Genomic DNA, 21776 nt, shown 5'->3' with positions numbered 1-21776 from the left:
TTACAAATGAGTAAAAACATCTGTTCATTGTATTCAACCTCCAGATCAGACAAACCTATTCTTTTCCACTCATTTGGTTTTAGAGCAGCACCATCACCACAGCAAAGCACTAGAGAAAGTGGCATATGAAACCTAAGTGTTCTGTTCCTGACATCTTAGGGACAATGTCAGTCGTGGCCTTTAAAACAATTTGCTTTAGGCCATCACAGCTAGACTAATAGAAGAAGCAGGGCTCCTCCTGGGTCTGGAGAGGCCAGAGAAAACCCTTTTCAAGTTCTTCTGGTCTGTTCACCCCCCTCAAGAAAGAAGGAAATCCTCCCGATAAACAAAACGAGGCCAAAGACACCATTCTTTAAGACACACAACTTTGATAGCTGTATCTTTCACCTCTCATCTGAAAAAAGTATGTACATAGTAGATCAAACTAAGAGTCTAATAGACGTATAGTCCTGTCTTTCATTAGTGACCTACCTTTTGTGAAATAACCTGCCTGAGACAGGACTGAATTCAAATAAATGCCCCAGCTATTTTTTCCGACATTGAGAAAATACCACATTTAGCTCGCGCTCGGTTTCACTGTTAAGACCACAGAACCAAAAAATTACGAGTGAGTATTCCTTATCTATAATGGACATTATGGACATTACCATATTTTGCACAGGACACATAACATCAAAGAGTTATTTCCGCAAACAATGTCACAGTCATCTACGCAACACCTTGTTTCAAATATATTTTCATAATAGAGTTGTACCAAGTTAAAAACTCTATCGGTCACTGTAAACGTTTATCTCTGGCTTTGAATTTGAGTTTCAATAAAGTTCAAAAGCGATTGAAAGTGATATTGTAGGCTATTGACCCGAGATTCTAAGTAGATATTAATACTAACCTTTCAGTCGTGCCGTTTACTTTCCTTTTTCAGCGGCCGTCCTGTGTGTGCTCGGGAGTTGTAAAGATTCCTCGTGGATCTTCTGCATGGATTTGACATGAGGGTGGAACACCTGTAAGATGTGGGCGTCAACACCTGACAACGTGGAATACGCCCTTTACACCGACGTGCAGTTCTGAGGATATGAACACATGTGAAAACATCTAGGTAGCAGTGTTCAGAGCTGCACGGGTATGTGCCAATATTCACATATTCTCAAAGGGAACTTCCTGTCTCCCGCCTACTCTTGCCTAAGAACGGATATTTGACGTTACCATTTATGGCCATTTATAGAGCTCGTTAACGTTACAATATGTCTGGAATGTTAACATTTTTTTCGCTCTCTGCTATAGAAAAGTTTGGAAGCAAACTCAACGGCTAAACAAATAGGCACATATAACAATGGTGAACATGATACAGTATATGCTATATGACAGCTGAGGTAGAGACATTTGACTATATACTGTCTCTTGGTAATTAGGCCTACTGATAGCCTACAACTTGCCACCAAAAGGTAATTCATATCTACAGACCACTTATAAAACCATCTTGGCCAATTTGTTCTGGAATGAGCATTATAGGTAATACTCGTCGTCAGTTGAGCGTTCTCTACTTCTTTTTGATTGTAGGAAAGAATTAATTAGAGATTTTAGTACATTGCTTGTCTAAACAAAAACTGTTTCACTGGAACTTTCCCCTTTCTCATACTTCTGAGTCACAATTTGAAAAACAATACGTGTCCTCGATTTACACCTAGTAGGTAGGTGAATAGGCCCGGTGTATAATCCACGATGTGTCACAAGATATATTAGGTCTTAAGGCTCAATAGCATTAGCTTCTCTATGACTTGGCAGTGTAAGTATAGTATGCAGTTGCTATAGGAACCCTGCAAGACCAACATTACCTCTCCACCTTCCGGCTGTCTAAAGACGCTGAGGCTTCCCTCCCATTAGGGGGCCCTCAGGCCTGGGCCGTGGTGCAGTAGTCACCTGGCATACAGGGACAAATCCTGGTGGGTCACTGCTTCTGAGGGCTGGAGGACCATCAAAATAAAATGTATATTAATTTAAATTAAGTTCTATATGTCTCTTTATTGGCCCTCCAGCCAGTGCTGGCAGACAAATCCAGGGTCAGATTTCTCTCCCAGTACACCACTGGGCCTGGGTGTGTAGGCTGAGGGAGGGGCAGTTCTGTGGAGCATTTTTTACCAAGCTCTGATGTCACAACTGAAGAGGCGTGGGGCCCCTACATACCTATGTCAGGTGTGGCCAACTTTTGATTCCTCGATGAGCTGAACCTCTGGAGGTGTCGTCGTTTTTGATCCATTCCCCTCTCTTTTCTTCACAAACAAAACCCATCACCAGGGTGTAGTCGGTGGTGCATATGATACATTGAAGTGTTCTGAGTGGACTTTGCTACTTGCAACTTGCATGCTTGTAAAATTGTGAGGTTCCTTTTTTTTCTGTTATGAGACCCGACCATGCAGGACACTGGGTGTGTAGTCATTTCTTAATCTCAAGTTCAGTTTTCACAGGCGTTGGTGACAGAAGTGTGATGAGCCAAAGCTGAATGAAATTCATTTCTTAGAGTGATTCAGATACAAGGACTTTATCCCAGACGTCTGTTTCTATAACAATAAGATGACTGACAGGTGGGGCTGATCTGAGTGTTCTGCCAGGCCAGTGAATCAGCATGAAACCAAAAGAGATCGTGTCTGAGCAGAGTCATCTTAAAGCAGAGGTTAAGGTGAATGGATGAGGTAATGGGAGTTGTCTCGAGATTCATGAGGTAAATGAAAAAGAAAGCAAATTCAAAGATATGTGTAATATGGTGCCATGGTTGGACCTCCAAGGAAGGAGGTTATTTCAGTTTGTGGTAGATAGACAATATACTGTTTTTGATAAAACCGTATACAGAGGAATTTTTATTATATTTTTATAATGGATTGTTGAAAGAATGTCCCCAGGCAACACCCACAGGTAACAAAAATACAGCCACAAAACTGAGCTGTCAGCGTTTAAATGAACCTGTGGTTTCTCATAATACCAGTGAGGATATAACGCCTCAAACTTCTACATCCACCTCTTGGCTTGCCTTTCATTATCCTATCATTTTCTTGTCTGGAAAATCTGCACACTGAACTGCTTTAATCCCAATGAAACCACATAGAAGTCATTCTGTAAACCTTTTGCAATAATAATTTTGCAATTTCCTACAATAAAAAAACAAGTCATGAAAGCGCTAGGTTATAAAAATGGCACATTTATTGCTACAGAACGGTCATGTACATGACTTCATTGAATAACTACAAGATGAAAAACAACAGGCAATGGCCTAATATAAGCTGGCTTGAAGAGAAACTCCAGCACACAAAGCTGTGTGGACACTTCTACTTATCAGAGAAAGTAATCATAATAATAACAATTATAACAACAACTATAATAATTATAATGGAAAACAAAATAAAAAGTCCAATGGAAACAATTAAGAAAAAGGAAAATAAAATAAAAAGAGGAACACACACGCATCGAAAATACATGAAAAGAAAAGGCTTGAGGCACACAGCCACACACTGGAAAGAAAGTGTAACTGTCATTTTATCTTTTTTGTTGTTTTTGTTTTCTCCTTTGAATCACTGCTGCAGGTCTGGATGGTACCCACGTCCCCCTCTGTCCTCAGTCCGAGGGCAACCGCCCACTACGCTGTACAGTCTCGTCTCGTAACACACGCTAAAATAACCTCTTTTAAATAGTCAAATAAAGTAACAAACTCTTTCACTTCAAATGATTTCAAAAATCTACAAAGTGGAATATTTTAGAATCTGACATTATGACTCCCATTTTACATTGATTTACTCAATATCCTGGTATAAAATGATAGCCCCTGGAAAAAATAAGCCAAATGTAATTCTTTTTCAAATTAATTTTTTCTTGTTCTCTAGAATAGGGTGCGCTAGCCTATTCCATAGCAAAAGGGCACTAGACAAAACAAGTGTTAGAACAAAAAGCCAGGCACTGATACATGGTAGCTCTCTGCTTGCTGTAGATTTCTTCACTTAATTGCATCACAAGTAACAAGAATGAAAAAGGCCACAGTCCATATATTTTCACTATCACATATGTCTATAATACTCTGAAATGATCATGTTTCAAACCACTGCACAAGGATGGCGGCTTAAAAATACAGAAGAATGAAAGAGAACGACTACTCAGTCAACGACTACTCAGTCAGCCTCAGAGCCGTGTGGCCTTCTACTTCAGATCCTCAGCATCACTTTGAAGATGTCAGCCAGTTCTATAGATGTTTGTGCTTGTTCAAGGTGGAGTCTGAGTTGCTTCCTTAACCTGACTATTGGCCTCTCCTCCTCTGCTCTTGACCTTACACACATTGTGAAAGTTAAACAGGACTAAAATATGACGAAAAAGGAAACAAAAAAACTACGGAAGACAAATTGCAAACTTAACTTGACTGACAGGTGTCTGTTCGTTCTAGCAGGACTGGAGACAAATGGAAGTGGTTTTTAATTAGTAAGCATGGGCTCTGCCATACTGTCATCTGCCTTTGTGTTTTACTGTTCATTTCAGCTCTGCTTAAGACAATCATTTGAATTACACTGGTAATCTAAAACTTGGAGTAAATTATTATTCTCCATTCACAGCAAGTGATGGAGTTTTCAGAGTTTAATGACACTGAAAGGGTCAGAAGAGTTTTGTTAATTCTTGGCAGTGGGTGATGGGTATCCAGCTAATCTTCACTTTGATTTTTTTTTTATTCCTCATAATAAGTGAAGCCACAGCTGGGAAGCAATTGGGCTCCAATGATTGTTCAGTTTATTATTTTTTTTTTCAAGTTACAAAAATTAGCACTTCTTGCAAAAAAACAAATTTGACACACAACCACTTCTTATAAAATGCATTGTTTCCCCATTTTTTTTTGTGCACTGAAAAACACATTGATAAATTACCAAATATCAGCTATATTTTTGCTGCCTGTGTGGGACATTTACTGCATCTCTAGATATTTGCTATGACGAGATTTACATGAAAGGGGACCCTCATTTGGAGACGAGACATACGCTGGCCTCATACCCAAAGCAGCTGAAACAACTGCTAAAGCACAACATGACTGCTTCAAATGCAAGGTGAAATAACAAACCCAAATCTAATGGAAAAGAGACATGTGTTTTGGCAGGAGAAAAACAACATGAGACAAGAGCAATGCCTGGTGGAAGTGTTCAACACTAAGGGAATTCTTATGTGGATGGAAAACCAGAAAACAAAAACAATGCTGCCTTGATTGCCCACTCACGTGGTAAAGCACTACATGACATGCCTTTCAAGGTCTAGTACGGGGAAATACTGTCTACTATCAGCCAAGTAACAACATGGGAAATCAGGCCCTCTTCACACTCTCGTTCAGACTTGACTGTGATATAACAGAAGGCCATTCTGTTGGTCTGTGTTGGTCGTGGTTTCTGAGCCATCAGACTGCTGTGACCTGTTCCAGGCTCCAGACCCATGATGGCTGCGCTTTAGGAGCAGAGAGTTGAGGTCTGGAGCTGACCAGCACCACTGGATGCTGTGTTTGGCACCTGCCTTGGCCCAACAGATGGTGCACGGCTAGAGAACGCTTCACCCCCTCACTCTGCTGTCAGAGAGTAATCACCCTCCACTAAAATGACACAACCCCACCCCCCACCCCCGCCCTGTTATGACTATTTACATTTTTATATCCAAAATACAATTAAAAATGGCAATGTAATGACTATGGAGCATGAAACAAATACTATATACCTTTTCATTGTCCATTCCCAGAGTCCCTCAAACAAATGTTCCCAGAAATACAGTATAAACATAACAATAAAAAAGAAGATTCTGAAGCATTTGACCTCACTACATTTTCAATGTGACACATTTTTTCAAAACACACTGAATTACTTTTGTCATCTTTTAACAAAAGAAGAAAAAAAAACTGATACAACATAGTTCTAAACACAAAATAACAACAGTCTACATGTAAAAATATAACTTTTACATACACAATTTCAAAATTATGGTAGGTTTGCATTTGTTGCATACAATTTACAAATGTCAGTGTGTCCTTTTGACAGCTGAGAAGCAGTGAGTGGTGCTGATCGATGTCTTCTGCGTCCCTACAGGTCTGCCTGCGGTGCCACAGTCACTGATGCCAGGGCACTTCAGCGCTCACGTCACCTTCCAGAGAAAGGAACACTGGAGTGCTTCTCGTATAGTTCCGCCCGACGATTAGAGAAAATAATTCATCCCCCAACAATCTCTCCTCTGAAAATCGACACCTTTTTTTATATATCGTATATATTTCTACATTTATATATATGGATTTTTTTCTAATAGATTCTTTTCCAGTTTCAGTGCCTCGTGTTGATTGGATAAGCGAAACCACAGAGGGAGGAGTCACTGCTGACACAGCAAAAGTGTGCTCTCCTCTTTCTTTTCTTCCCGACAGAGAAACCAGAACAGACAAAGAATAAGAGAAAGGTTTTAAAAAAAGAGAGGAACAAAAAAAAAAATCAGTTTTACACATACAACCACACATTTGTACTGAATACTACAGTGGCCCACTGACAAGCCCATATTGATAAAAAGCTGATAGCTATAATACAACGCTCAATAACAGACGTGTCACACGCTCACTATGGAAACAAACCCAGCTGCAGGGGGGTGAGGGAGGGGCCGAGGGGTGGGGTCATGGAGAGGGCGGAGCTGGGGAGGAGGGGCACAACTCACTCAAAACAGGTTGTTGTTCAGGGACACGCCTTCTAATTACATATAAGCATTACAGTACATTAAATACAGTTTATCCAAAAAATACTTTTTTTTCCTTTTTACTTTTTTTTAAATCCCAGGTTGTAAAAAACCTGACTGCATAGACCTAATGACCTAATAAAACGATTTTTCCCTAAGCTTGCATCCTAAAAAGTCCCAATAAGGTCCTCCTTCCTCACGCTGTGTGATGATATGGACTCTAAAAAGGCACATTGGTAGAAGTGTAGCATGTCAAAGTTGCATCTCTGGGGGGTGGGTGGGGTGGGGGTCAGGGGTCAAAGGTGAGCACTGGGGACAACAGGAGCTGTGAGCGGCTAGACCAGGGCAGAAAACAAACCAAACAAACAGATAAGTCGACGACCAGAGTGATGGAGCGATGGACCCACCCACTGGGTTCCTGATTCTCTCCTGCCTGCATTCACACTGATTCTCTCCACCTGACCACACATCTGTTCCTTCTCCTCAACCCTTCCGTGTGGTTCCTCTCTGGCGCTCCCTCGCTCCACCCTGTGACAGTCCTCTGGGACTGATGACGGCCTCCCCCTCTCTGTCTCTCTGTCTCTCTGCTCAGTGGCTGTGCTGTGGGCTATGGAGTGGATGTGGATGTGTGTGTATGTATGTATATGTGTGAGTGTGCTGGCTTAGGAGTCACTATCGGGGCAGCAGTGTGTTCTGGCCCCCTGGTCTCTCCTGCACGACCATGCTGCAGTTGCCTTCACACACTGTCCCATTCAACTCATGTGCCTGAATTTAGAAGTACACTTTTTGTCATTATTGCGAGTTTCAACATGATTTTTCAATTTCTACCACATATTGTAATCACTTTTCTTTTTGTTTAAGTTGGAAACCCCCTGGTTCTGGCCCCGCCCCCTCAAGACCAGTGTGATTGATTGACTTGATTCATCTCTTTTTGTTTTGGACGTCCGACAGGAAGTCAGGCACGACTGCAGGTTCCACCGTGTGGAGTAGATTGCCGTTGGGTCTGAGGGCTGCACCAGCCCTGCAATGTTGGTACATCATCATGATATGTTGGAGGAGTCCCCCATTGATTTGGAGCACATATTCTTTTTCTTTTAATCCTGTTTTTTTTTAATTTTTTTTTTTACTTTTTTTTATGTATGTTCCTTTTTTTTATTTTAAAATTGGGAATGCTGAAAAGAACAGATAAGGAAAAAAGGTCTTGTGTTTCTTCTTTCCTTCGCCAGTGTACATATGCCCAGATCTCTACAGAAGACATAAGACAGGTCAGGACAAAACAAAACGTTGGTCGGTCAGATGGTTGGCTGAGTTACTGAGCTGAATCATGGACTGGTTGATTGGTGGGCTGACTGGTCGGTGGGGATTGAGTGATGTTGTCAAAGGAAGTGGTCGCTCATGGCCTTGATGAACTCTGGCAGCTTGGACCTGTCGGGGGAGAGACTGGGGTTAGGACCACCGGAGGGAGAGAGGCAGACCGAGCGAGCGACCGAGCGCACACTGAGCCACTCCAGACAACACACACACAGCCTTACTGCCTGACTCCCATTTCACTTCAGTCTCACCATACAGGAGCTGGGCTCACTCCCATAAGCCCTTTACTAACAGCCCTTTACTAACACACACACACACACACACACACACACACACACACACACACACACACACACACACACACAGACAGATAACACACTTAATGCCAATCTGTTGTTAAAATGTACCCAGCCTTTGATTAATGGAGAGGTTTGTGGAGTGCACGTCAGTCCCATTGTTAAGTCATTACTTCCATCCACACTTAACTCTGTCTCCGCTCTTTGCCTTTGCAATCAATGACACCATGTGTATGTGTGTATGTATGTATGTATGTATGTATGTATGTATGTATGTATGTGTGTATGTATGTATGTATGTATGTATGTATGTATGTATGTCTGTATGTCTGTATGTCTGTATGTATGTATGTATGTATGTATGTATGTATGTATGTATGTCTGCGGGCAGAGAAAAGCCTGATTGTCACACTCATCAGTTGTTTAGGACAGATCTGAGGCGCCTGAGCGTTCAGACAAGACTTAGTGCAAAAGGCAGGAGAGTCACTGTAGGGGGACTGAGTGCATTAGAGATGGATTTAATCATTCATGGTTTTTTTCCTCCAGAATAAATTGGATGCTCTTTCGGCTGTTTTCTGCTGGTTGTTTGGTACACGTGTGCAACAGCAGATTAGTTGAGAGTGAAGTACTGTGACCATTCAGGGGCTTCTTACATTTGTGCCATTGGGTTGGAGGCGTCTCCCATGCTGTGGTGGGCCCCGGCCAGTGAGAGGGAGGCTCCGTCCGATGAGCCCTTCTCCTCCTCACGTCTCTTCAGGCACGCAGCCTTAGGGTTCAGGTTCCTCTCTGCAGCGTGCACACACACACACACACACACACACACGCACACACACACACACACACACACACACACACGAACACGAACACGAACACACACGTGGAAAAAAGCAAGGGAAGGCCTACATGAGCCAGAGTTTAGGACAAGAAGGAGAGTTCACCTTTCAACTGATGTTCTTAGTGATGACCAAGTTTCAGTCTGATATTGCATCACTGATTTTAAGCTACAGCTTAAACAGTGCCCCCAAGTGGAGCAGAGAGGAATTTCAAATGATGTAGAAAAAGAATCAATCCTCTATTATCTATTAAAACCTCTTCTGTGCTGTCTGAAAGTGATTTATAATTTCAGACACGTTGTCAGTATGCAAAGCGAAGGCAACAAGCCCCTGACCAAGCTGCCCATACTGCACCAGGCCGTGAAACATGCTCATCGTGGCTGTGTTTCAGTGCGGTCCACACTCACCCCTGACTTGCTGTTCCAGGCTGAGAATGACGGCCACGGCCTGGTGCAGTATGAGCAGCTTGGTCTGGGGCTTATCACTCTTCAGGTGCAGCTGCACCATGCGGCCCAGCTCCTTAAAGGCCTCGTTGATGTCGCGCACGCGCAGACGCTCGCGGGCGTTGTTGGCCATCCTGCGCTCCCTCTCGCGCTCGATCTTCTGCTCTGGGGTCAGGTCCTCGTCGTCGGCATTACTGTTGGGGAGCACAGGACACACAGACACACTATGAATGCCAGTGGACTGCTCCCACAGAACGCTCACGCTCACGCTCACAACACAGAGGCAATGGATCAATGGATCAATGGACATCTGGGAGTTGGGCTCCACATGTGTCAAATTGCTCATTCCAGGTGAAAGCTCGTAAACCTGGCCTGGTTTCCCCTGGAATGTAGGGGCGCACCAGGTGCTTTTGGAATGTGGAGAGGGGGCCTACACTCATGTGTGTGAGGGGCGGCTACAACCAGGCTCAAGAGCATGGGGAGCATGTGGAATATCATGGAGATGGCGTTGTAAAAGTAGGTTTGTGTGAGAAGGAATGTATTAAACGTAGATTTCTTGTGTTTCGTGCCTCGTGAATCATATTGCCCATGTATTTGGGATGTACTGAATATTTTTTTTTAACTGAACTTTACCATTCAGTTGTGGGTGTTCAGTTCTGAGTGTGTAATTTCTCAATTGAACTGCCCCTCTAAGCACGGTTCACTTCATCCAAACCCCACTGAGGAGTTGAATGAAGTAAGCACTGAAGCCACCGTTAGCTAGATCTTCACCTCTCAATGCTCTTGAGGTCCTTGTGGTCTGGATCTTCCTTCTTAGTATCCACAGACTTGCTGTCCAGGTTCTCGTCTCCCTCGTCCTCTGACTTGATCTCAGAGCTGACGGACGAGGCGCTCTGTCCCTGAAGACCGCCGGAGAGAGCTGGGAGGAAGAAAAGGGAGTGGAAGGGAGGAAAAAAAGGAGAGAGAGAGAGAGAGAGAGAGAGAGAGAGAGAGAGAAAAAGATATTGTTGATACAGAAACACGATGTAAAGGGCTTGGCCCAAATGATGGCTTCTGCGTTCTTCGTCTGATGGTGAGCAGGCATGCAGAGTTGAGGTTTCACTGTGTGACAGATGAGGCACGGCTGCTCCGTCACAGATGAACGGGAGCAGCCGTAAGAGAAAAACACTGTGTGGTTTAAGCCTGGCCGCTGCGGCAGGCGGCCATCCTGCAGGTCATTTCAAGGACACGCCTAACTGAGCCCACTGAAGTGCTGCCAGAAACCACTTTTTAATCTTTTCAGTAATCAGGAAAATAGAAATATGTCTGGAAATTGAAAACAAACAGAAGCGCAAACCACAGTGGGGAAGGGATTATATGGACATATGCAGCCTGGGAGTGTACACCATCAAGTGTGTGTGTGTGTGTGTGTGTGTGTCTTTATGTGTGGTATGTGTTTGAATGTATCTTTTATGTGTGTGAATGTGTGCACCACTGAATACAGAATTATTTAGTTATCTTTGAAGAGTGGTGTAGAGATTGGGAAAAGACCCTCAACCCCCCCCCCCCCCCAAATACCCCCCTCTCCCCAGCCAACATGGGGAGGTGTAGAACTGTGGAACACTGTGTCCATTGTTTACCGTCACTGTCAGCTGGCAAGAGACTCTCTCTCTCGCCACCACCATTAAAATCTGCCCCTTCTATTCCCAAGCCTCGCTCCATCACCCTGTGAGCATCTCCACAGTGCTCTACAGCTCCTGTGCTGCCGGGGCAATCCAGGGGCAATAGAGCACACCCTGCCAGGAAACACACAATAAACAGCGCTCGCCTTTTCTCTCTTTTCACCGCCATACACTCTTGCTCGCCCTTTTCTCCTAGTGTCGACACATGCAGGTCCAGACACTCCCGCCAGTCAGAAAAGCACCCCCAAAAAGCACACTGTCTGCTGGGCCTCTGTTTGGACTAACTGGCCCTCTTTAAAAGAGCCTGGAGCCCTCTGTTTCCCAGCCGCAGAGGGCACAATCCCGCGTCTGTTTACGGATGCCAGCTTCACACAATGCCCCTCTGAATAGCCCCCATCCGGCATGCAGTCAAAGTCAAATCAAGTGACTGTGTGTCTCTTTAAACTCAGACAAAGCAGAGACACGTGACATGGCTCAAACACGCCAGGCCCTGTCTGCAGCACGGCCATCAGAGAGAGAGAGAGGGAGAGAGGGATGGACAGAGAGAGTGAAGGAGAGAGAGAAGGAGAGGGAGAGGGATGGACAGAGGGAGTGAAGGAGAGAGAGAGGGAGAGGGATGGACAGAGAGAGAGAGAGAGAGAGGGAGAAGGATGGACAGAGAGAGAGAGAGAGAGAGAGGGAGAGGGATGGACAGAGAGAGAGAGAGAGAGAGAGAGAGAAGGAGAGGGATGGACAGAGGGAGTGAAGGAGAGAGAGCGAAACAGCGTAAGTTGGAGAGCTTGACTGGCTCCTGTGAACTGGGCTGGAGTGATAGCAGGAGAGGAGGAGGTGGAGGGAGAAAGAGAGGGTGTGGCGCCCTCCCTCGCTCTCCTCCTCTATTGGACTCGACTGCCATCTCGGTCTGGCTGAGCACATCCCGCGCCCACACAAGTCTCTAATTGATTTCTCCACTCTCGCAGGGGCAGTTTGATCCGGTTAAGTCTGGGGGCTCGCACCCGGCGCTGCCAGCCTCAAGCACCCAATCCAGTCCCAAGTCACAGGAAGTGGCATCGCTAGCAAACACTGCAACCATGTGAGCCTGATCAAATCAGTCGTGCACACTCTGGAGCAATGTGGAGCGCATATTAGTCTCAGAGCAGCATCCAACTCATAATGCTATAGCTTGACAAGAGCTACGACTCATGGATGCTCAACTGTATGGACGGCCTTAAACAACTTAGCTCTAATCCTTTCCACTGCTCTCGCCCGCCCGTGCTATTCCACAAAACCATTTACTGTAGCAACCAAAAGCACAGCCCACATCCTAATGAGGTTAAAACTCAAAGTGAGAGCACACTCCAAGCTCATATCACTGCCTCTCCACTGCTCCTGGTCTCGGAAAGAACCTTTAAGACAAGAGCAGTGATGGGTCTTTGGGGCTTAAGAAACTCCCTTCAGCATTACTGAAGTCTGGGAGAAATCTGCCGGCAGGAGGCAGGAGGCAGGAGAAAAAGCCACAAACGCCACAGCCTTATTGCTTCCCCTGGCCTATAATTCACAAACAATATTTTGATAGTGAGTACATTATTTATAGTCCTTGACTGGGGAGCCCAGGCTGTGCCTGTGTAACTTTGTTTCCCTGTTTTGTTTTATGGTGCTCAACACCTCATTAGTCGCTTGGCTGGGGCTTCCAGAGGGACTGGTTGCCAAGGAGGCAGTTTTCACAGAGCAGTTGTTCACCCCTTTAAACACGCCAGAGGCTAATTCGCCCCGTGGCGGCGCTCATATACAATTTCCTTTTACATATTCATATTTCAGGCATACTGTATGTGAGTGTGAGTTCAGCAGAGTCCTAATTATTTACACATCAAACTCTGGGAATGGCAAGTGGACTGGTTTTATATGGTTGGCATGTTGCTGGTTTGACTACATATGCTGTCGTCTGTTCTTCTCCGTCCTTATATTGGAGGGAATTTGTTTTCAGCAATTTAGGTCTTACAGTTCACTTCCTGCTCATCGATGACATGTTAAGAGTGCCAGTGATTTAAAAAAAAAAAAAAAAAAGATTTGTGAGATTTTGATTATTTTAATTTATATCATAATTTCTATGTTATATTTACAGCATATTCTCTATTTCCACATACACTTAAAATACTATAAAATATGTTGTATACATGTAGAAATTATTTATACTTATTATTTATACTAAAAAAGGAGAAAATAGTTTGGCTTTATTTTGTAGGATGGTGTTGGTACCATCTCTGGCCCTGAAATGAGGGGTAAGGGCGTTTGGGCCCTGATGTGTTGGGGATCTTGCAGGGGTATTTGGGTGTAAGAGATGGCTGCAGTGAGAAAGCATTGTGTTTGTGAAATGGAGTCTGCCTGCGGGAGGCCTGGCATGCGCGTCCAAGGAGTGGTGCCTGCCCTGTGTGTGTGTGCGCGTGGGTGTGTGTGTGTGTGTTCATTTACCTCGGTAGGGGTCTGGCTGGCTCAGGTCGGGCGAGGTGGCCGACTGGACGGGCAGCTGTGGGACTGGCACTTGGTTTGGCACGATTGGGTGAGTGCCACGCAAGCCGACGCCATCCTCACGGTGAGCGCCCACCTGCTAAGAGACATCCATGGAAGGAAAACATTACTTTGAGGTTTAGAATCTCTCTCACACACACCAAATAGTACAACACCCCCAAGAGAACCCTACCCTGAGTGTTTCTATGATGGTGCCACACTACTGCCTGTGACCTATAGAGGGCACTCTATCCACACACATCACAAACAGCAGTGGTAGTGAGCCGAAGGAGAGGAACAGACAGAAGGAACAGAGGGAAGGGGAGTTCAGCAGAAAAAAGATTCAAACAGAGGGAGAGGTAAACAAGTCAGAGAAAGAGAGAAAAAGGTAGAGAAAAAGCGAGAGAGAGAGAGAGAGAGAGAGAGAGAGAGGAGTGAAGGGGGAGCGTGAGCACCTCCACACACCTCCTCGCTCCTTCAGCACTGACACACTCCAAGGAGCCGCTGAGGCAGGTAAAATGCAGAGCCATCTCCCAGGGAGGCGCGCAGGAGTGCCGTGATTCTCCCCCATCTGGCTTCCATCATGTCCGCCAACACAACTGACAATTATCTTAATGCCCATATGTTTAATTGTGGGCTTCCTAATTCCCCCGACAGAATCTGGAGATCCGTCAGGAATTGCGATTTGGCAGAATTACTCTCCCTCTCCCCGTCTCTTTCTCCCTCGCTTGCACTCCACCTTTCTATATCTATCACTCCCATCCAGTTCTCTCACTCGTTTTTTAAGACATTTGAGTACCTGCCAGTCCCCCCCTCCCCTGCCTGTAATTCCAGCTAAGCCTGTGACAGCTCCTAGATGTCAGCGACGCCTCCCCAGCTCCATGCAAATATCACAAAATGTCGAAGGGGGCTTTGTGGCGGGAAGAGGCGCAGAGTGTTCCAAGACGCCATTTGTTTGCTTGTCTTTCATCAGCGCGCGGCCCCCAAATGCAAAATGGCACTCTCCTGGCTGCTGATGGAAGGCGCTGGCATCCATATTTAATGGGGCTTTTTTTCCATCTCAGGGCTGGAGCTGAATGAGCGGGAGCGTGCTGACGGGAGCCGGTGGTGGGGCGTGGCATGGGAGAGCGGCTCGCTCCGTGTCACCCTGTCAGTCGTGCCACCGCTAATCAGGAAGATGGCGCCTTACGTGCCCGCCATTATGCAGCCCGGAGTCAAGCAGGAGAGGAGAGGAGAGGAGAGGACAGGAGAGGAGAGGAGAGGAGAGGAGAGGAGAGGAGAGGAGTTTCTGGGTCAAGAGTAGAGGAGCGCTAGAACTGTGTGAGATGCGGGGGCAGGGGGGCAGAGGGGCCGTCCGCACGGGGCTTTTGTCACCCCTTGTGTTGTCACTGATGTCTTTGTGTTGTGTTGTTTTGTGTTCCCATAATCCTGATAAATGCATAGGCTGCACTTTGATTTCATTGTTTCCACGCCACGTTGACACCACCAAATGAAAGTGCTGGCTGATGCTAAACTAAGTGGCCTATAAAGAAAGGAGGCCATGCCAGTTGAAGCTCATCTGCTGTTCACTAAGTGCACTTTGTATGTGTGTGTAACCTGTACTGGTAGACTGGCCTTCACCCCTTTCTCTCTCCCCATTCACACAAACACACACACACACTATACGAACTAGGTTTGGTCTTCATGAACAAACATTACATACAAAGAATTTCCCCTTACATGTTTGTGTGCAATTTAACATACAAATTGGGATTTTGTAACAAATATGAGCAAACTCCACTGGTCTGAGAGATGTGTAGGATGGTTGTGGAGAGGCTGGAGATTAGGCGACACACACACACACACACACACACACACACACACACACACACACACACACACACTCCACTGGTCTGAGAGATGTGTAGGATGGTTGTGGAGAGGCTGGAGATTAGGCGACACAGACCTAACATCTGGACAGTGGTCATGACCTCACAGCCTCCAGCTTTGTCTGTTTGCATGCGCTACAGCTACAGCATGGACTTGGAACACCATCAGAACCTGAGATTCTGTGTCTACAGCTGGGGCTCTACTGGGGCTCTACTGGGGCTGGGGCTGGAGTAGGGGCTGGGGCTGGAGCTCTACTGGGGCTCTACTGGGGCTCTACTGGGGCTGGGGCTCTACTGGGGCTGGAGTAGGGGCTGGGGCTCTACTGGGGCTGGAGTAGGGGCTGGGGCTCTACTGGGGCTGGGGCTCTACTGGGGCTGGGGCTGGGGCTCTACTGGGGCTCTACTGGGGCTGGGGCTGGGGCAACTCAACAGCAGAACACACATGGCATGGAGAGGCCATGGAAGGCTTTGGCATTCCGAATGCTCCAGGAGGAAGCGGAGGAAATGAACAAAAAAGAAGCACACTTTAGAGGGGGAGAGAGAGAAGAGGGGTTAGGATTTAGATCAAAGGGCGTTTATCAAATGCTGAAAAACAAAACTCTTGCTCGCTCTCACTAGTTCACACCGAATCACTCACTGTTCCAGTTTGCATCTTAGAGTGTGTATGGTGTCGGGTGGTCCCAGAAGTTTGGAAGGGGTTCTGTGGGGCTTTGAACTAGGCTCTTTGTGTGTGTATGCTCGTGTGTGTGTACAATTTTCTTTTCCCCTCCAAAGCTCGAAGAACATGCTGACCTCTGGCCAGTGTTCAAAGAAGAGGGGAAATTGCTTCCTCATGACGAGCCCGTAATAAAGCAGACTATTACTGCATAAGTGCCATCAGAGGCTGGCTTCAGACCAGCCACGCTGGAAAGATGAAACCTCACGTTAAGACCATCCCAACGCTCAGATGAAAGTACTGAAAACCTCACTAGTCTGCTGTACAGAAAGAAAAGATGAAGAAAGAAAGTGTGATACAGTGGTGTTCAGGAGGAGAACAAGTATGGCCGACTATATCCACACACGACAGCAACAGCAGGTGCTTGGGTCCAGACTCTACGGTCTGCACACAGACACACGAGCAGGAATTATAAATACTATCTTGTTTCAAAAACTCAGGTAAAATCCCGTAAGAGTGAGACTGATTAGGGGTGGAGCCTGTTCTGACACAGGAGATGTTAAACAGCTCGTCACTGAATGGGAAAACAGAATGGTGGTTCATGGAAGAAAATTCACTCTGCTGTTATGAAAGCGAGAGAGTATGACTACACTAAATCAACACATTCCAGAGCAGCTTGATCACACAAGGCTTGTGTGTGCGTGTGTGTGTGTGTGCGTGCGCGTGTGTGCGTGCGCATGTGTGTGTGTGCGTGCGCATGTGTGTGTGTGTGTGTGTGTGTGTGTGTGTGTGCAGTGTGTGTATGAGCGTGTGCAAGTCTTCATCCCAAGGTCAGTGTTTGAATCAAGAGGCCATCCTTCAAAGTGGGATACAATAGGGCGACAAGTTTATGGCCCTAAAAATAGCCCTCTCTCCTCCCAAACAATTGAAAGTGATGAACAAAAGCATTGGGAGGGATGGAGGGAGGGAGGGGTGGGGAGGGAAGAAAAGAGAAGGAAAGTGGGCTTGCTTAAGGAGAATGGTTTACATTACTCTGAATGCTTGGAACAAATTGACTTCCTCTGTGGGCAGAAAAAAAAGGACGCGGGTGGATATCAAACAACTCTGTATTTATCATTGGGGGTGTCAGGACCTAAAGAGCCACTTTAATAGGGGGAGGTCAAGACATGCGCACTATGTGTGTGTGTGTGTGTGTGTGTGTGTGTCTGTTCACATGTGCCTCTGTATTGCGTGAGTATTACTTTCCAATTCTCCCTGTAAAGACCAATTGAAAACACTGATGTATTGGTCTGGTTGCAAGAAGGAAGTTTCATTTGGCAGAAAGAGCCACTCTCCTCTTGCTGATGCAAGCCACACACACACACACACACACACACACACACACACACACACACACACACAGAGCAGTGTGTGAGCACCTCACTCTTCCTCTAGCCCTCAATGGGAACCTCATCCTGTGGGCCAGCACAGCTGCTAGAGATTTAGAGTGCCCTGGAATTGCAGATGTAGAGTCTTTAGATGTTAATTCAATTAAGACAGGCCTGGGCCTGTATGAGCTGTGAGCAGGAGGCATTGCACTGTATGCATAGACAAATGTGAGAGAATGTGTTGCCTGTGAGAACATGCAACACATACAATTGTACGTGGGAGAACATCCTTAGTAATTAAGTAAGATTAGAATTGCATGTTTCTGCTTCCTGTTTATTTAAATGGTAAAGCCACTCTTAACGGCGTTACCTAAATAAGATGGAATTGATGTTGTAGATACAGCCAAAGCAGGAGAAATGACTCTCCGTCACATGTGTCACTTGAAGCTCAAGCATACCTTTCCCATGACTTCATGTGTTTGTCTCACTCACACATACACGACAGCTGCTCTTCCGTGATCTCTGAAAGGAGTGTCACGTCAGATGTCTTAGAAGTGACGATTAGCCCCCATGTTCATGTTTCATGTCTAAGTTGTGAGGGCCCACATAAGCAGGCCAGATTAGAGGGCAGATTAAGCGGGGATGAGACTCCTAGCACAGTGGTGGGTGCAGGGTGCTCCTCTAGGCAGCTTTAATGGGCAGCTCCAGCTTAAGCACTTTAGTTCAGATAAACATAGTCTGGACAGAGCGGACAATCCATCTTTTAGTGCTTCCACTGGATGTGTGTGTGTGTGTGTGCGCTCGGAGAGGCTGGGGGTGGCAGTGCCATGCTACAGACACCAGGGGGCACACTGGGGCCACCGCTTCTGAGGCAGCCGTGGAAAAGTCACATCACAAAGCCGGCCTCTGTCAAGCCGCCATTTCCACAGCGAGGGAGGGAGGAAGGGGAGGGAGGGTTGGGGGTCGTCTGCAAAAATGGGAGTTTAATAGTGTGCCTTTGTGCGTCTCAGACATCCAGACACATACACACTCTTCTCGCACGCACTCGCACACACACACACACACACACACACACGCGCACATGGCTTAATTACACTTCCCACTTCCTGTGTTTTAGTCACAGATAAGTGTTTGTGTACCCCCTTACAGTTTTCCGCCATGTGCAGAGCGATGCCAAAACCACCATTTTCTCAAACCAGCCCCAACTTCGAAAGTGTGACCACATTGGTGGCACTGCCTGTAAGTGGTGTCAGCACCTGTGTTAGCGGAGCAGTGAGAGCGGATGTGGCGCGCTACAGTTATGGTACATAATAACAGACACAAGTTCCATTACGCGTGTTCACTCCAAACACTACAGTCTGCTTCAGGAACCATCCATGTAACAGACACAAGTTCCATTACGCGTGCTCACTCCAAACACTACAGTTATGGTACATAATAACAGACACAAGTTCCATTACGCGTGCTCACTCCAACACTACAGACAGGAACCATCCATGTAAAACACTGGGCAGGACTGGGGAGAAACAGGGCAAAGGCTTCTTAATGAAGCACATATCATCCTGTTTTCTTGGTTGGGATTCAGTGACTTTCTTCCACCACCAATCCCAGTGTCCACATGCCACTATATCCTTCCTATATTTCCCAAATGTTTACTCAATGTTTACTCAATGTCCTCAATGTTTTCCTTTCTCCTCCTTTTGTCTCTTCTACGGAGATTTTTAAGCAGGATTTTATGGAACTTTATTGAAGCTTTTCCAGTTAGTGTCTAGCATGCCCATTTAAAGACAGAGGGGGGAGGGGGCATCTATTTCCCTCTTCTATTTGAGAACAAGATTCTGACCCCAGCTCTTCTCTCATCCTGCGCACCTCCCTCCCTCTATTTCTCTCTCTCCCTCCCTCCCTCCATCTCTCTCTCTCCCGCTCTCGGGATGGAAGTTAGCCTCCCTTTTAGAAAGCACACATCGGATGGCTTTTGACCACAATCTGCTATCTGCAGAAGATTTACTGCAGCTTACAGTCTATTTATTCAGAAAGGAGACACTTTTAAAAGGTATTACTCTGTCTCTTTTAAGCTGTAATGCACCCAGCTCCTGCTTTCTAATAGGCCACACATCCATTTAAACTGCTTAGAGGAACACTCAGCCTCAGTGAACTGCTGAAAGTGTTTAAAGATTAGGTCATAATACTGCACCTACCCCAGCTCAGCCCTTGACATGTGATGAGGGCTTGCGGATGTTTAGATGTTTAAGTGTGTGTGTGTGTGTGTGTGTGTGTGTGTAAGAGAGGGGAGACGGGGGAATGGTCAGGTCGTTACTAAATGAAAAGGTGGGACATTGGGTTATTGTGTGTCTGCATGTGTATGTTGGCCAGGCCACTGGGATGTGTGTGGGTTATCTGGTGTGTCTCTACAACATTAGACTGCGAACAAAGAGCATTAGGCAAATGGCTTAAGAAGTAAAGAGCTGCATCCCTCTCTCTCTCTCTCTCTCTCTCTCTCGCTGTGCTCTCACACTTACACTAGTGGCAGCAGAGAAACACATGCCTGTCTTCAAACTCCAACCAAAACACACCCTCCCCTAAGCCCCCCCCCCCCCCCCCCCCCCCCCCCAATCCCAACGCCCACGCAGACCCCCCCCAGCCCTGTAACGCTCCTCTCCTCTCAGACACATCATGAGAGCACCTGCTTTCCCCATGACCTCAGCCTCCCCAGTCTCTGACTCCTGGCTTGTAGGAAAGCAACTCTCCAAATATGATCCAGCTGTTTCCCAAAGGGGGTGTGGGGGGGAGGGGGTGAAGGAGAGGGGAGGAGAAGGGGGAGGTGGGATGGAGGAAGGGGGAGTAAAAGGGAGAAGGTGTCATGCATACCCCGCAGATCTCAACCAGGTGACCAACTTTTCCCACCAACCAACACCCCTCCCCCATAACACCAGCAGCCCCCAACAGCCTGAACCAAGCAATGGGGTTGGGGGGGATGGGTGGGTGCTCAGACAGACGCTAGGTTTCACAAATGAATTAGAAATGAGCGTCTCCGCACAGCTTTCCTCTGTCTTAAGGACACTACCCACAGTGCGGTCATCTTAACGAGCTGCCTGTCGGGGCTCTTGCCATGCCACTCTCAGTGCTAGAGTGCCACAACAACACAACAGTCAGGAAGAAAAAAAGGAAAGTTGAGCAGATGTTTCCTTTTGCCTTTGACGCAGAACAATCGGGAGAAATGGAGTTCAGTTAAACAGCCCATCAGAAGCAGCTCCATCAATGTGCAATAGGTGGCCAAATGACATGAGATCCACTTGAATCTGTCACGGACAGGTGTTTTAAGCACATTAGAGTTTCACTGGGACAATACTTAAACCTCCTCTCTGGATGTTGGGAGTACGTGTGTGTGAGTGCGTGTGTGTCTTTGGGATGTATGAGCATGTGAGTAAGGGCATGTTTATCTGTGAGAGTGTGAGTGTGTGTGTGTGTGTGTGTGTGTGTTTGGTGTGGGGGTTTGCGTGGTGTTGCATGGCTGATGAGAACAGCAGATGGCTGGAGTGTGACTTAAGCGCTGTAATCAGTGGAAGACTGTGGGATGCTGTGGCAAATATCTTTACTCATTCCCATGGAACACTTCTCACTACTGCGCGGACACACACACACACACACACACTCAAATCCCCCATAACAGGCCAATCATATCAGTCCTCTATCAAACGTGCCCCACAGCCCTCACTGCTCATCTACACGTGTACAGCACAACACATCACCCAGTGGTTCCCAAGGTTCTTAGGGACTTTGGGCGAAAAAACAGAACAACCCTAAACCTTACCACTGGTCAAATTAAGTATGGTGGTGCTCTTACAGCATAGTAAGTAGGTAAGTAAGTAAATAAGTAAGACTTTATTTATATGGCACATTTCGTACAAGAGTTGCAGTTCAGTGCTTTACATAAAATCAATAAAAGCAAGCAGCAAGAGCAAGAGTAGACTGTAACTAACCTATTTAATGATGAGTTTATAGCCTACTTGGTACTTAAACAATAAGACCTACCATTTAGTCTATATGTTAGAAGGGAGAACCTAATTATTAATACAACGGATAAGTGCCTTACATGAAGTGATCAAAAGAATGGAACGATACAGTCAATCATAAAAACATATTTGAT

The 21776-nt window shown here is 46.1% G+C and overlaps 1 protein-coding gene across 12 annotated transcripts in view; it reads right to left on the bottom strand.

Moving 5' to 3' along the window:
* Positions 1-3174: 3174 nt before the first annotated feature.
* The window catches only part of LOC105902430 (transcription factor 4), a 153127-nt gene continuing 134525 nt past the window's right edge, over positions 3175-21776 (bottom strand). For 8 of the 12 annotated variants that reach the window (XM_012830014.3, XM_031578428.2, XM_031578425.2 and 5 more), the window contains 5 exons: positions 13704-13839; positions 10366-10513; positions 9559-9788; positions 8972-9104; positions 3175-8136 (listed from right to left, as the gene is read on the bottom strand). In XM_012830014.3, the coding sequence (XP_012685468.1) occupies positions 8088-8136; positions 8972-9104; positions 9559-9788; positions 10366-10513; positions 13704-13839 (696 nt within the window). In that variant the 3' untranslated portion in view covers positions 3175-8087. Of the gene's footprint in view, positions 8137-8967; positions 9105-9558; positions 9789-10365; positions 10514-13703; positions 13840-21776 lie in introns of those variants that run through there. The other 4 variants (XM_031578427.2, XM_031578424.2, XM_031578431.2 and 1 more) reach the window with 2 other exon arrangements.

This window comes from Clupea harengus, chromosome 12 (genome assembly GCF_900700415.2).
Source record: "Clupea harengus chromosome 12, Ch_v2.0.2, whole genome shotgun sequence".
NCBI classification, from domain to species: domain Eukaryota; kingdom Metazoa; phylum Chordata; class Actinopteri; order Clupeiformes; family Clupeidae; genus Clupea; species Clupea harengus.
This window is presented reverse-complemented; position numbering and strand designations above follow the sequence as displayed.